A 16789-nucleotide genomic window follows, 5' to 3' on the forward strand; every position below is an offset into this window, starting at 1 on the left:
TTGATGGTAAGTGACTAAAAAAAAAACATCTTTCTTTATACAAATTTTAAAAAAACAACAAACCCTCGTCGTATCTAAAGAGATAATGGTTATTATATTTAAAGGGCAGCTCAGCCCAGATCAGCCCCCACACATACAGACTGCCCCCCCTCACCCTCCCTCCCCCCACATAGACTACCCCCACACATACAGACTGCCCCCCCTCACCCTCCCTCCCTCCCCCACATAGACTACCCCCCCACATACAGACTGCCCCCCCTCACCCTCCCTCCGCATAGACTACCCCCCCACATACAGACTGCCCCCCCTCACCCTCCCTCCGCATAGACTACCCCCCACATACAGACTGCCCCCCTCACCCCCCCCACATACAGACTGCCCCCCCTCACCCTCCCTCCCTCCCCCCGCATAGACTACCCCCCACATACAGACTGCCCCCCCACCCCCCCCACATACAGACTGCCCCCCCTCACCCTCCCTCCCTCCCCCCGCATACAGACTGCCCCCCCACCCTCCTCCCGCATAGTCTGCCTCCCCCCACTGCCCCCCCGCCCATGGCCCAGGGCCGTGTTTCGGCCGAAGGTAATGGGACATCGTCAGGTGGGGCCTGATCTCGGCTGAGGCCTCGGGACACAGAATCACCGCCCTCTCTCTCTCCCTCTCTCCTGCCCCCACAGTCAGTCAGTCATGTCACCGACCTGCCTGCGGCGGCGGCGGCGGCGGCTCCGGGTTGAGGAGGAGGAAGAAGAAGAGGGTGGGGTGGTATCACACGGCCATTGGGGTGATGGTTGGCGGTGACCCCTCGGGCAGAGGAGCCGCTGGTCACTGACTGACTGACGCTCCGATTCCCCGCCCCCACCACCACCAACCGTCACCTCTCACGTCGCCACGCACCGCGTTACGTTCGTTACGCACTACGTCACGTTACGTTACGCGCCGCGCCACGCCCACCCCGCTCTCCATCCCCACCCCCACCACCGCCCCCGCCCGCCCGCTCTCACTGCGCCTGCGCGAAGGGAGCTCGCTGGCGGCCAAGCGTCACCGGATCGGGCGGGTTGTCCGCGGGTTTGGACTACTTCACGCCCGATTGGGCGGGTTTTTGTGTGTTTTTTTGTAGGTGTGTGTGGGCGCTGTAAGCATTAGCTGGGGGTGGGTGGGGGGGGGCTGGGGGGGGGGGTTGGGTGGGGGAAAGAAGATCAAGGTCCATCTAGTTCGCTTTCCGCGGTCGCTTGACATGTCGTGCCCCCCCCCCCACCCCCAAAAAAAATACTGCGGTAATGTAGAAGGCAATTCATAGTCAAAATATAGGACTGAAGAATTATGTACCATAGGGTATGGTAGTGCAGCTGTGATATTGCAAGTGCAAATGCAGAAGAAACACATGGGGGAAAATAAAAAGAAATAAATCGGTATCCATTGTTGCTTCCCTTTAGAATTAAAGAATTAGCCTTTAATCTTGTCATTTATCCTCTACAAATGGAATCTTGTTGTTGTTGTTGTTGTTGTTTATTCTTTGGTTTTCAGCTGTCAAATCATGCGAGGGAACGGCGCTCTGTATTTTAAAACACAGCGCTCTTTCTTCTCTGTTCCAGCAGATAAGAGTAAGGAGCCATGTCCAATTGAAGCATCTTCATCACCCATCCGTCTTTCTTAGCTCCTTCCACAAACTCAGTGAGGGAGAGTTTTCCTACAAGAGTAAAAGTGGGAAACAAAACGTAGGCATTATCTTACACTCCTAGTATTTCTGAAGAAAGAATTTTTCTACATGAACATCAACTGCAACTAGGATTTATATAGCCCCCTTCACACGGAGTACTAACATCACAACAACAGGCAGACTTTTAACCCATCCTGTTACATTTAACACATGCGTGACTTTCAAATAATACGTGACTTTCAAATGATATTATGGTTTTCCGTGACCTTGCAACTTCACCAGTGAAAGGCAAAGCAAAACCAAGACAGAGCACGTAGCTCGGAACCAAAACAGCACGAGTTATAGATTTAGTATTGAAGTATTTAAAGGAGCAATGATATGAAAGCAGGGTATTTACCATCTCTATTTTCATCCACCAACTGAAAGATTCTGTCGCAGACTTCATCCACTGTCAGGAGGTCATCTTCTTTATCTCGCCTCCAGCCTTTCTTCATTCGGTAAATTGACTGAAATTAAATAAATAAATAATAAACAAACAAATAAATATATAAATAAGGAAATAAACGTTTTGGTAAAACACTCCAAATGTCAATTTTCATTACTTTATAAATGTGTGTATTTTCTCCTTGGGGGTGGGTAAGTAGGGTCTCGTTTGGAGCTGAACTGGCTCCAAGGTGACACGTTTGGGAACAGAATGTCAGAATTGAGCTAGCCCTCTGTAGCTCATCAATAACAACAACAACTTGCACTTATACCGCGCTCTCCACGCAGGGTAGCATCTCGGAGCGCTTAACAGTGGCGGAGCCTGACTCCGAGCCGGGAGTGGGAAGGTGGAGGTGACCATAAGCTCCTGTTAACTCCTGTAAGCCAAAGCCCTGACTTTGGGGTGGTACTAGCTGGACAAGCAACACGAAAGCTTGACGGATAGCGCTATCAATGGCAAGCTATGCGGTTTTAGTTGGTTAGACTCCAGCAGTTAACCCAACGCACACTCTGGGGTCCCCCCAAACCATGACTCTTGCCAACCTGCACCTAATACTTTCCGGATTTAGGTAAGCAGGATGCGTCCCTCCAGGGAGAGAGAGAGAGAGCGCATTCCATTCCAACAATCTGTCTCTGGGATTTCCATGTGTAGGTGGGATGTATGTAATTCTTACATGTTTTGTGTATGTGTCAGACACTCGGCTGAGAGATAAGAGAGATAATTCTCAATACAATCTTCAGACAATGGTAGGATACAGATATTGCAGTTTATTCCTACCTTGATTATTTCTTTCAGTTCCTTCTTATCCACGCTTCCGTTACCGTCCCGGTCATAGACTTTGAAAGACCACTTTAGTTTATGTTCAAGTTTGCCTCTCAGCACCAGATTCAAAGCCGCTACATATTCCAAAAAATCAATGGTGTTATCCTGTTATTACAAACGAGAACCCCGGTTAACATTATTGTAACGCATAATAATATTAATAATCTTTGCATTTGATATCGCGCTTTATCACGTCTTCGAGATGTCTGAAACCGCTTCACAGAATATATACATGTATAGAATATATGTCATTCCTTGAAACAAACCCATTTTACGGAATCCACATGAGCTTCACAAGTTAATGCCGCACACGTTGCCGACCATTTATTTCTACACTTACCCCGTTTTTATCAAAGACCCTGAACATGTTGTCCACGTACTCCGAAGCCTCACAATTGTCTGAGATGTTAAAGAACCGTTTGAACTCGTGTAAGAACAGAGCGCCACTGGGGCACTCGATCACAAACTTCTTGTACATTTCCTGCAGATCTGCTACGTCGATTTCCTCCATCAGGGTGCACTGGTACTGTCCCATTGCGATTGAGTTTGAATGTGTCCTTGTTGTTCCGAGTTTGAATGGCTCCGGTTTACTTCCCCCCCCCCCCACTTTTTAGTTGTGCTTTTGATCAGCATCGCAACGGGGTTCCCACTTTTATTCAGAGATTACAGGTCTGTTTATGACGCACTCTGCTCCAGGTTGCTTTTCCCGCTGATTTAAGATGACACTAACTGCACAGGGAGACCCTGCCTCAAGGGCGCTCTATAAATGCAAGTTGTTGTTGTCATTATAATCAATGGTACCTGTACTTTATAACAGAAACAGAAGTCGCTGGGAACACTCAGCAGGTCAGGCAGCATCTATTGAACATATGTCAGGCAGCCTTTAAAAGAATAATTCCTTTTAGATGCTGCCTGACCTGCATAGTGTTCCCAGCCACTTCTGTTTTTGTTTCACATTTCCAGCATCTGCAGTATTTTGTGTTTTTTTTTAGAGCTTATACTTTATGTGTGCAGGCACTTTTCAGAATGCGAGGATATTAAGAATTATTATTGATTACTTTAACCAGTAACACCCGGCGTCTTTCTCGAAATTAATCATTTTAAAATAACCCGAGGGTAACCACATTTAAGGCACGATTTAATTAATTTATTGTTGTGCCTCCCGCCACTTTATAAGCCATTGGGCTCTAGTTACTCAAAATCCCCGGTTAAGAGGATGTCTTTGTGAAAGCCTCGAAGACTATAAATACAGATGAGTCCCGTAATTAAATGAACACACGAAGAACGCTTTCAGCCAAAAGCAGCACCCATCTGCTCGTGAAAAGTGATTAGAATTTAACGTTTCATTCTATTTTGACTTGGAAATCAAGATTTGTTTGCAACAACGGGGAACTAAGCTGTTGATTTGAGCTGGGAACCCGCTCTCAGTGGCATTTCCCGGACTCGGTTTGTTTTGGGTGAAGTAAGAAGACTTTCTGGCTGGGTGGCAGTGTGGTTCAGTAGTTGTAAACAAACACCACAATGTTTTGTCAACTACTTCTGACATTCTCATCGCCCGAGTAAAATATTGATAACATTATATAAAAAAAACACTTGACAGCCCTGAAATAACTAGTGCATAACCCCAATTTTTTTTGTGTCATGTTTTTAGGGACTGACACACGCGGAAACCCATCAGCATTTTGCCCACAAAATATACAGTCAAATCAGTTTACAGTGTATTCTGTGACGCGCTTTGGGACGTCTCGAAAACGGCGCTGCATCAAATGCAAGGATTATTATTATTATTATTATTATCATCATCATTCCTAAGAGTACCCAAACCAGAACTGAGAGGTCCACGTACGTGTCGCCCTGCCCGGGGATTGAACCCGGGTCCTCTCGACAGCGAGCAACCAAGTGGTAATGGTGGGGGTGAAAAAGTAGGGGGGGGGGGGATTGCGTTAAAATTTAAATCCCATTTTGTTGCGATTGCTTTGCGCTCGCCACGCATGCGATTTTGCACGTCTCGCGGCACGACTTGTCCGACAAGTCCTCTTGGAGGAGGAGGAGGAGGAGGAGGAGATGGTGATGTGGGAGAGTCCCTGTGGCTCAGGGGTTAGAGTCCTGGCCTCGCAAGCGAGAGGACACCGGTCCGATTCCCGGTCAGGGCGAAACGCTGGGGAAGTTTCCTTACTCCACACACACACACACGGACACACGCGGACACACGGACACACGCGGACACACACACACGCGGACACACACACAGACGCACGCACACACACGCTTCTGTTTACCAGCAGTCAGTAGGAACCCGCTTGTTAGTCGATTGGCGGATGGCTTTTCCGGGGGGAATACTCCCCTCCCAAAACCCTCCCCCCCCCACCCCCCCCCGTAAAATAATAATAATAATCATTTGGTCACTTGGATCCGCGACTGTTTCGCCCCCAAAACATAAGAGAGTCACTACACTTTACACTGTTCACTGTGAAGCTCTTTGAGACGCCTCGAACAGAGACACAGCTACACAGAGATACAGAGGCACAGACACAGGGACACAGACACAGACACAGACACAGGGACACAGACACAGGGACACAGACACACAGACACACAGGGACATAGACACAGACACACAGACACAGGGACACAGACACAGGGACACAGACACAGGGACATAGACACAGACACAGACACACAGACACAGACACACAGGGACACAGACACAGGGACATAGACACAGACACAGACACAGGGACACAGGGACAGAGACACAGGGACATAGACACAGACACAGGGACATAGACACAGGGACATAGACACAGACACAGACACACAGGGACACAGACACAGGGACACAGACACAGACACACAGGGACATAGACACAGGGACATAGACACAGACACACAGACACAGACACACAGGGACACAGACACAGGGACATAGACACAGACACAGACACAGACACACAGGGACACAGACACACAGACACAGGGACATAGACACAGACACAGACACAGGGACACAGACACAGGGACATAGACACAGACACACAGTGACAGACACAGTGACACACAGTGACACACAGTGACACAGACAGACAGGACATAGACACAGACACAGACACAGTGACACACAGTGACACACAGACAGACACAGTGACACACAGTGACACAGACAGACAGACAGACAGTGACAGACACAGTGACACAGTGACAGACTGTGGGGGTGGGGGGGGTTTCCGGGTAAACACTGAGTGGCGTCAGTTCCTGTTGTGGCTCAAACCCCGAGCGGAGCCTCAGCCTCAGTGTCACTGTGTGTGTCAGTGTGTGTGTGTCAGTGTGTGTCACCCCCCCCCCCCCCCCACAGTCCCCGCTGTGGCCCCGGGGACAGGGCCCTGGACACCGCGCGGCTTCAGCCATCGTCATCACCAGCGGCAATGAAGGTGAGGGGAGAGGCCCGAGTCTGTGTGTGTGTCTGTGTGTGTGTCTGTGTCTGTGTGTGTGTCTGTGTGTGTGTGTGTGTGTGTGTGTCTGTGTCCCTGTGTGTGTCTCTGTGTGTGTGTCTGTGTCTCTGTGTGTCTGTGTCTCTCTGTGTGTGTCTGTGTCTCTCTGTGTGTGTCTGTGTGTGTGTGTCTGTCTGTGTGTGTCTGTGTGTGTCTCTGTCTCTCTGTGTGTGTCTGTGTGTGTGTCTGTGTCTGTCTCTATGTCTGTCTGTCTGTGTGTGTGTCTGTCTGTGTCCGTGTGTCTGTGTCCCTGTGTGTGTCTCTGTGTGTCTGTGTCTCTCTGTGTGTGTCTGTGTGTGTGTCTGTGTCTATGTCTGTCTGTGTGTGTGTCTGTCTGTGTCCGTGTGTCTGTGTCTGTCTCTATGTCTGTCTGTCTGTGTCTCTCTGTGTGTGTCTGTGTGTGTGTGTGTGTGACTGACTGTCTCTATCTCTGTGGTCCTTTCTTGTTCAGCTCATACACTGAATGCTGAACACCACCAACAACCCCTCTCCCTCCCTCTCTATCTCTCTCTCCTTCTCTCTCTCTCCTTCGCTCTCTCTATCTCCCTCTCCCTCCCTCCTTCTCTCTCTATCTCTCTCTCTCCTTCGCTCTCTCTATCTCTCTCTCTCCTTCTCTCTCTCTATCTCCCTCTCCCTCACTCCTTCACTCCTTCCTTTTCCTCCAACGATGCCTTTCTCCTGGAGGTCGTGTTCGCAGGCGCAGGCCTGAGAGCATTCAGTCAACCCCCAAAGAGAATCTCTCTCTCTCCCTCTCTCCCCCAGGCTGACAACCTTCCCTCCCTCCCCCCCTCCCCCCCCCCACACCACACACACACACACACAGATAAAATAATTCACTTTGTCAGGGTCGAAGAGGAAGAGACCTGTGGTCACCTCCCACCCCCCCCCCCCCACCCCCCCGGCTAGACATCGGGCTCCACCACGGCGAAGCGTTCCGATACGCCGTCAGGTGTGAAGCGAGCGATGTAAATGCAAGTTGTTGCTGCTGTCGTCGTCGTCGTTCTTGTTTGTGGGACGTTGCTGTGCACACCCTCCAAACACTCGGTCACTACACGTGACCGTAAGATCTGGCGAAGCGCTGGTATCGTGTCGATGACACGACGAGGGGCGAGACTACCAGCGGCAAAGATTATTATTACTATTATTATATCGTGCCTCCTCTTTCCTACCACAGTGTACTGACCGAAGATCACCATTAGCTCAAACCAACGAGAGAATATCTCGTACTGGAATTGCATTACCGCCCCCCCACCCCCCGCACACACACACACACGAGCGAGTGTACAGGAGGAGACAAACTTTTGAATTGATGTTTACAAAACATTCTTCTCGTGCCCAAGTTATGTGGTTGACGGGCGGAATGTGTTGCGTGCTCAGAAATGTAACCAGTGATTAGTTTGGGTTGTGCCAAGTTGTTTGTTTGGGTGTAAACCAGCGAAGGGCTACCTTTCGCTAAGAGAAAATAGGACTCCAGTCTCTCTGTGTTCCAGGTAAATTTACGAGCGGTGTAACATTGTTAACAGCTGCCACGTTTTACTTCATCGCATAACATACTCCCAATTCAAAAGAGGATGTTTCAAATTGTCCCGAATGGTCCGCCCAATTTAGAGGCAATCATCACCAAAGATCGGACGTGCACATAGCAAACATGAAAATATTGTAAAGTGCAGTGAATTTGCTAAAAACTACATTACTTTACTCCAGAGGATTTCATTTAAAACACTACATCACTCAAGGAAAGCAATTTACTGTCGCAATTGGCTGTATTATTCTAAGTGGTTGAGCGAGCAAAGCATCCTCTTTTTTTTAACCTAGCCTATTTTATAGAAACTATGCCTTTTGCGAAACACAACAGTGAAAACCTGGGTAAGTAAAACAGCAAACGACTTGCCTGAAGAGCATATGTTTAAAAGCTTGTTTTTTTTTTTCCTCTCTCCAGTTTGAAAATGCCTACATTGGTGCAATTGCCAGATCCGTGTGTGAAATAGGGATTTCCTGAAGATCCTTGTGACCAAAGTTCAACGCTAACTATGGCTTGAGTCCCAGTTGGTCCTGAACTTCATGTTTATATTTGAACACTGATGAATGGATCTGGGAGATGTCAGCCTCATTCAAGATGTGGATATAACATTCGCCCACAAAAATACACAGTCAATTCACTTTACAGTATATTCTGTGAAGCGCTTTGAGACGTCTCAAAGACACGATGAGGTGCTGAATCAAATGCCAGGATTTATTATTATTATAAGATCTTGCATTCCTTTGGTCTGCTGTTTCTTTGTTCAATCAGTCAACAGCAGCAGCAACAATCGTCACTTAATGTAGTGCTTTTCACGAAGGACTTTACCGAGACGGAGTGGGTGTCCAGCTGGGAAGGAGATTGGGAGGGTAGGATGGAGGTAGCCGAAGGTTGGGGAAGAGTTGGGATTTTGAAAGTGTGGGAGGGGGAGGAAAATGGGAATAAGGAGGAATGTCAGAGGAGAGTTTCCAAAAGTGATTTTCCAAAAGCGATCAAATAGAATTTGGGTTTCTGATGAACAAGGCTCCTTTTTGTGTGTGTGTGTGTTTGAGGGTTTCATTTTTTTGTTTCATTTGATCCTTTTGAGAGAATGTTATCGATTATTTTTCCGCTTTTATTTAAAACAGGGGCCGGACACACAAGCTGAACTAACTCAAGACATGGCGGACCTGAGTGACGTGACAGATGACACTTACGATGAAGTGCCACCTTATCTCAGAGAGGAGCCTCTGGAAGGTACTGTAACCGCCACACTGGAGAGATGCTCTCACTACATGGTTCTAACTTACAGCAGTGGACAATGCAAACTTATAATAATCCTCACTTGTTTGATAGACTCAAAAGGACTCGCTCCTGTTGCTGTGTATCGTCTCTTATCTCTGACCTGGGAACATTGTGTGCACGGGTAAAGACCGATGAGTGTAATATTTTACTGTTCTAAGAATAGAGCCTTGCTGCATAAAATAGCAACCCTGCCATAATTAATGACTTAACACAGCTGTGGGCCGGGAGGTTTTGGAGATCACCTCTGTCATGAGTTGAAAGATTATAGCTTTAATTTGTACTCAATCAATGACCCGAACATTTTCTTGTCGGCTCCACATTTTTATTTTAATATTTGCTATTCTGGCTATTATTACCAAGTCTTAAAATCTGAAGCTCAAATTTTTTTTAATTAGCTTGTGTGATTTCTACAGCAGTAAGTCATAGCAGTCATCAGTACTTACTTGTGTTGCATTTATGCTGCATAATTTGTTGGTGATTTTCCACAGAAGTTGCAGCCAACATGGGCTGATGTAATGCCAGTTGGAAATGCTGAATAACTGCTGGTGCAATGGAACAATACCTTGGTATTAATCATTGCCTTTACCTGAGAAAGCAAGACACTGAAAGGGTTTTGCAAAGATGTCGTAGATGAGCCTGCAATATCTCCCTAATAACGACGGCAGGTGTTAGCTTCGGGATAACTGATGTTTCTAAGTGATTACGATTTTCCAAAAGCTTTGAAATGTTACCATAAGGTTTTAAGAATTTGTTTTAATTCTCGCTGGTGTGTGCTTTCGAAATCCATGGCCAATGATGCAATTACCTGCGAGATCTCCGGTTGTGTCTTGAATAAATACTTTGTCTTCCCTTCTGAAGTCACGACGTTGGTTCAATAAGACCGGTGTTATGTGAAGATCAAGATGAAGAAAAGAGCATCCCACAGCAGTGTGGTTTGACGACAAGCAGTCTATTTACAGTCTTTCACCTAGGCACTAAAACACAACGCAACAACGTTTCCCCCCCACCCAAAATTATCAGATTTATTTTTCTCTCCTCTCATTTGGATGTTCAGTCAACGCGATGCAGTTTTTCATTTGTTAACGGGTGTATTTTCTGCCTATACCGAGATTGAAGGGGAAATGGTAACGTTTCATGACTTAAAATTGCTGGAAAACGTAGTTGTTCTATCAATGCGCTTTCCCAGTCATCGGTCAAGATCAGTTACACTTTTAAATGAGCCGCTGAGGTAATTTACCATCTTGTGCTAAATCAGCCTTTGCTTCTTGAACCGTGTGTTGCCGCTGTGCGCGTCGGTATCCGTCTGGCTCGGGTGATCCGCAGTTACAGTACTAACAGCAAAGTAACAGAATGTACCGAGGGCAGGATTCCAGCTATTTCTCCCGTTTCTTATGCACACGGCTGCAAAAAGTTTATATACACGCGCACCGAGGAGCAGTTAGTTACTTGTAAGAATTTCAGCAAGCTGTAGTTGTGCAACTCTGCCTTAAATCGCTTGTAACTAGACCTCTGCTATATGTTATAAGAATCCCTCTCTTACTTAAATTGTTTATTGATGTTTTTTTTTTGCATCTTCACAAGGCGGCAACCGAAACGTTTTTGCACATCACCTTAAGTGAAACTGGTTTTAAACCCCGTTCTGTTCTAGAAACTCCGCATACTTCTGCTGTTCAAAACCCGGCACTGCAGAGGGCACTGTATTGCCACCAAAGACATTGGTAGATACTCCGTCTGAGTAGATTTACAGTGTAGCTTTTCAGAGAATCCAGAGTCTAGTGATGATTGACTGGTTGGAGATTCCTGCCATAGGTGACAGCGGTTGTTGTTGGTTCGTTGATGATGCAGCTGTCAGTCAATCCAGCTTCTTTAGTCGCCTGGTGTTGAGCGTTGAGGTAAGGCTTGTACCAATTTCTCCTCCAACCTTCAGCACCCCCCGCCCTCCCCCAGTCATCAAATGCTTCTGCCACCTACGTCAAGAACGACCGAAGATGGATTTAAAAGTTGAAACTGAATTCAACAGTTTGATAAATCCTACATGCTCTGAAATGCTACATTGATAGAGTAAATCTAAACCCAGGTGTACGTTTAGTCCCAGCGTTGTGTTATAGAGTGTACCTGTCGTTGAGAAGCAGCATCTACTAGAGTAGAAACAGGACTCGGTCGTTCAAAGAAATTTCACGTGGCTTTAATTTACTATTTCAATTTTGAATTGATCTCAGTGTGGATGTACACAACGGTCACTTTCTTGTTTCACAGCTAGCTGGGTGGTGTGAGAATTGCAAATTAGCTCAAGGCTTTGAAAATCGTAGGAACAATGTAGGTTAGTATGTTCTATGTATAGATATCAGCGTTACCTGTGAGTAGCTGGTGGGATCATAATGTGAACACTTTGAGCAATTGAAAAGGACATTAACACAGTGGAAGGAGGAATCAGAACCAAATGACCATTGCTGTGTTGGGAAGTGGGTCTCAAAATTACAAGAGGCTTTCAGAACTGAGTTTTTCTTTTGGTGAAATGAAGATTGAGGGTGGGGGGTGGGAAGTGGAAAAGACAAAATTAAATCAGCCATACATTTTACCAGTGGCTATTTGATTTATCAGCACAGATTCAGAAGGTATGACACAACACACAAAGCAGAACAAAAACTATGGGACTTTTCAGTGATAGTTATTGCGTTAAATCAAGTTTGTTAATTCAAATACTTTGTTTGGTAAATCTGGTCTGTTTGAAACTTAGGTACACCAAATCCAGTTATGGCTTCTTTTTACCGATTTCCCTCCCCCCACCGCCCCTTTCCAAAACAGTCCAATAAAAGTATTTCAAAGCCAGTGAAATGTAATCACTGTCCACCCATTTTTTCTGCGCATGCACTCCTCTCCCCCAACCCCCTCTTTTTTTTTCCTACGAAGATCCCTAACAATTCTGCGCAGCGTGCCCTTTTGCGGTAAGCGTAACCTCATTCACAAATGCTAAACGCTGCTGTAGTCTTCAGACTCGGGATAAATACCAGATTGAGCAGATCTGAGTTGTAACAAGTGACAATTCAGTGGTCGTATGCAGTGAGCAATTACACAGTTTACAGTAATTAAGATGCATCTTTGAATAGACCAAACGGGAGCGAGATGTTAACGTATGTAATGCCAGTCTCTTTCGTGCAGAACCCAAGGAAGTACTATTTATGCATTGCACGGCTGTGTACACATTGCGAAGGATTTGGGCAGAGCATTCACCAGGTGGCGACAGAGACCAGAAAAAATATTTAGCATTTCCAATCTTCATGTGGTTTGGCGATTGGAAAGTCAGTACATAATAATAATAATAATCCTTGCATTTGATATAGCGCGTTTCACGTTGGATTGCGCACAGCATGTCCCAGCCCAAGGTTTCGCCCTCTGGAATGCAGGGCCCAGTTCCCAGGGCCTTAACTTTCACAAAGAAAGCATGTATAGTACATAAACTATACGTTATAACTTTTCCGAATTGTTTTCTGGTCAAATCGTTGGGGTGCAGTGGATGATGCTGAATGCGTTAGGTGGACTCTAGTAGCTGTTTTAGGAAAAAATAATGTATGTTCGTTAAACATTCAATGATTGAAATGGTTGAATGATGAGCAGCATTATCAACTGGTCTGTGCAGGAGTTTTTTTTTAGTGTGGATGCTTTTCAAATGGATGTGCTTAACTGCTCTTTATTGAGTCAGTTTGTTATTAATTGTCCTAAATATCTTGTGTATTAAAGATTACTTGAAAATACAATCATGTAAAGTTATTTGGTTCTTTAATTATAGTCACATTTTATTTCTGCTTGAAACCCTGCTGCTTTTGTGGTTGATGACGCTCTTGTGAAGCAACACCAGTAATTCAAAAATGTGCTTGTGATTTCCGAATAAATTGTTCAGTTCCTTTTAATTTGCACTACACTATCATGTGTTTTTAATTGAGCTGTGGCCAACAAACTGATGCGAAACTAGACAGTGAATATGATCCAATAGAGAAGAACATTACTGTAGACTGGTGACAGTTGTGCACTTGCTTATTAAATGGTAAACGTACTGTTATTTCATACCACTTTTATGAAGGTGAGGGATGATAAAATGTCAGAACGTCTCCAGACCTAATGTCAGTGACAGAGCCAATGGAGAGGTCAGGGATCCCTTTACCGCCCCACCAATCCTTCGAACCGTAGTTCTATCCCTGCCTCGTGTGAAAGTCGTTGCAGTACAGCTCACATATTATTGGATGATTCATGTATCTTTTATTTTTAAAATAGATGAATTTTATGATCGAAGGGACACTTGCATCCATTTGGAGACACAAAGACAAAAAAAAAAACCTGAGTGAAGGTGCTTCAAAGCTGCGTTCCTGTCCGCCCACTTTTCCTGTCTCTGATCATTCCAATCCCTTGTGCCTGATCTTGTGAGTGTTCTTTTGTGAATACTACATTCTATATTTTCTTTCGTGATTAAAATTACAAACAGAATAAATTTATTCTTTTTTTAAGGCAGGTGGGTCTGTATTACACAAGAGGAAGCTGTGTTCGACAGATGAGAATGCAGTTGTCAGAATTGTTTAAAACGCTGTAACGGGGACGCATCGAGATCAAGGGAAGTTGATACATTGATTGAGTGTTTAATAATGAAGCAAAACCTGGTTGCTCGGGAAGTGCGGAGAACTTATTTGTCTGTGAAAGTCGGTCCTCTTCAGAAATAGGGTTTGTCACAGAATGAATAGCAGCTAGGGGAATATTGCTTTGCATCCTCGTGATCATCAAATTCAATTTGGGTGAAGGCTAAGGTCCAATGTAACTTGTATGTCTGACGGGTTCGTCAGGTGTCAATATGCATGTTAAATAGTAAACACGCATGGTGAGCTGCTCTTAGATGTGTTGGGTTAGTTGGTGGCTGTCCAGATTGATACTGATTGAGGGGCACATTTATACAAGTAAATCTCCAATACTCTTCTTTTATAGCGTGTATCTGTTTACTAATTTGCCTCAAAATATGTAGTTTTTTGTCCCCTCCCTAAGGTAAAATCTTGAGATATATTGGAAAAGTGAGGTTGCTTTGGGTTTTGATCTCTTTTGGTGCAATATTTTAAAAAAAGGTTTTCAGTGAAGCTGCCTATTTATTGCTCTCCACTGTAAGTGTTGCACCTCAGGGAGTACTGGGAGCAGCTGGAGTGATGTACCCTCTGTTTTCTCAACGTCAACGAGATGGCAAGGACCCAATTCCCTTTCTGTTCAGTCCTCTCGGAGTTGTATTGACTCCTCGTGATCTTTAGTGGAATGAGAAGCAAACATGTGTTGTGCTACTCTGTCCTTAGAGAGGAACAATTATGTTTCCATCTGTCTGCATTGATCTCTGTTCCAAGGTTGCCTGAGAGGAGCTTGAAATATCATCAGTTTTGGGCTAGTTTAAAATGATACATTTTCGATGCCAGTTGTTTCTCAGGAACATAGAAATAGGAGTAGACCATTCAGCCCCTCAAGCCTGCTCCGCCATTTGTAAGATCATGGGTGATCTGTACCCCAACTCCAATTGCCCGTCCTTAAAACCCTGACCTGGCAAATTGTCCATAACGAGTGTCTAAAATCATTAGGTTGGGAGATGGTTAATTCTATTTTGTGTTGTATGTTTGCTTTCTTAAATGTGTATTGTAGTTGTTTGCTGAGGAGTGCAAGTGGTTTCACCTGACCCTACGTATCTTCCTCATATCTCAGTCCATTCTCTCTCCTTTTCCAACTCTGGTCTTTTGCTTCCTCACTCCTTGTATTTCACCAGTGATGCCTGATCCTTTACACACGATGCCCGTGCCCTCTCAAACTCTCTTCCAAAACCATTTTCCCTTGCTACTGTCTCTCCACATTCCTTCAGAAATCTCCTGAATGAGCATCCCTTTGAAGGCATCTTTTTCGAATGTGAAAAAATTATACAAATGCAAGTTGTTGCATCGATATCCTTTCACACAAGCAGTATTTTTTAAAAATCTTCCAAACACGTCTAATGTTTATCTAAGCACGGCAAAGCGCAAATATCTTCTTCTTAAAGAAGATTTCCAATGATGGATTTCGCCAACCCAAGTTGTCAAGGCCGACTATACTGTTCTAACCTGATGTGCTTAAGTTGGAAGAAATGTATGGATAATGTTTTCTCCTGAGCTTTTCTCCTGAGTATATTTCAAGCAATGTGCACGGCTTTTAAAGCACAGTACTTGTAGAGTATTGAATGTATCTGCTATAAATAGTTTTTTTCAGGAAACCGGCAATGACAGCATTTGTTGTTACGAATAATTATGCCTCAGTTCATCAAACACTAATTAGATTGTCATGTCCCGTTAAAGAGGTGTCACAAGAGAATACAAATTTGCTGTGCACTTCTACTTGATGTTGTCTGGTTTGAATGCTCAATGTAGGTGGAGAAAATAAAATGGATTTTACTATTAATGAGCTGATTGATACACAGCCTTTCTCTGTTCATGATTGAAGTGAGTTAGGTATAAACGTTATTTAAAGGTGGTCCAAATATATTGGGCTTCGGTAAATTTAATTCAATCCGCCTCAGCTTCCTGCTTTCGGGAGTGGAGGTAGGCACAAGGATTAACCTTAACTGAACCATCTATTTACCAAATAAAACTTGGGTTAAAAATAACTTTTTTTTAAAAAGAAGGATGCATGAACTAGAATTTTTTTAATCAATAAAGTGAATGAATAACGTTTCAAATTTGAGATTTTTTAAAAAAATTCCTGTATGCCCATTATAATTCAGTGAATGTAGTGCAGATTGTTTTCAAGTTTACTACATTTTTTTTAACATAAAAGAAACTGTTCTGGTAAAGCCTGGAGGTGAACGTGCATGTTGCAGACTTATTGGTGCTTTCTGTATATTGAATGTGAAATGACAAGCAAAGCACATAAGGCAAGCAGACTTTTGATATCTCTTCCATTGCTGTTCCAACTTGGTCTATGTGAGATGCTGAAGCTTGATAATGCATTCCTATTAGCAAGTGCAATGTAACTGTCAGGTCCTAAGCAATGTTTACAGTATTGCGATGGGTAGAGACTTTGCAATTTGAATCAAAATACAGTATTGAATGAAAACTGTAAATTCACATGGCATTTTTTTAAATTTACTGATGATTTACTGAGACAAGCTTTCCACACAGTTTGGGGCATTTTCAAAATGAATTTCTGGCTAGATGTATAGTAATCCGACTCTAACGGTCATGGTACGTCGCACCTCTATATTGGATACACTCATCAATCTCAGCGGCAAAAGTTAAGTCAAATAAGCGACACCTTGTTTTATCTGGGCTTTATCCCGCGTGGAATCTAGTGCCGTGAGTGTCGAATCCCAAATTTTGCGTATCTCACAATAAGCAGTTCGGCAGAGCTTTGGAGTTTGCAAATGTGACTCGAGATCTTTTCAAGAATACGATTTCAAGAAAATTGTATTGGAGCGGTTTTGTGGGCTGGAACAAGTAAGTGTAGCTCGTCCAATTTGTGGATTTGTGCAACATGCTGGGTGCAGTACAGGATTC

The 16789-nt window shown here is 44.6% G+C and overlaps 3 protein-coding genes across 3 annotated transcripts in view; 1 reads left to right on the forward strand and 2 right to left on the reverse strand.

Annotated features, from left to right (window-relative positions):
• The window catches only part of LOC103175025 (golgin subfamily B member 1), a 39919-nt gene extending 39068 nt beyond the window's left edge, over nt 1–851 (reverse strand). Inside the window, 1 exon segment of the mRNA XM_042341494.1 lies at nt 699–851. The gene's annotated coding sequence lies outside the window, so the exon portion shown is untranslated.
• Nucleotides 852–1430: 579 nt separating this feature from the next.
• On the reverse strand, nt 1431–3803 carry LOC103175026 (guanylyl cyclase-activating protein 2). Its single transcript, XM_007887754.2, has 4 exons — nt 3304–3803; nt 2919–3068; nt 2055–2163; nt 1431–1687 (listed from the first exon to the last, which is right to left on the reverse strand). The coding sequence occupies exons 1-4, from the start codon at nt 3496–3498 to the stop codon at nt 1560–1562; spliced, it is 582 nt and encodes a 193-aa protein (XP_007885945.2). The 5' UTR covers nt 3499–3803; the 3' UTR covers nt 1431–1559.
• Nucleotides 3804–6324: 2521 nt separating this feature from the next.
• LOC103175028 (transmembrane protein 263-like) overlaps nt 6325–16789 on the forward strand; it is a 63732-nt gene continuing 53267 nt past the window's right edge. Inside the window, exons 1-2 of the mRNA XM_042341437.1 lie at nt 6325–6391; nt 9098–9206. Of these exons, the coding sequence (XP_042197371.1) occupies nt 6386–6391; nt 9098–9206 (115 nt within the window). The 5' untranslated portion in view covers nt 6325–6385. The remainder of the gene's footprint in view (nt 6392–9097; nt 9207–16789) is intronic.

The sequence above is a fragment of the Callorhinchus milii genome, unplaced genomic scaffold, assembly GCF_018977255.1.
Source record: "Callorhinchus milii isolate IMCB2004 unplaced genomic scaffold, IMCB_Cmil_1.0 Scaffold17, whole genome shotgun sequence".
Lineage (NCBI taxonomy): Eukaryota > Metazoa > Chordata > Chondrichthyes > Chimaeriformes > Callorhinchidae > Callorhinchus > Callorhinchus milii.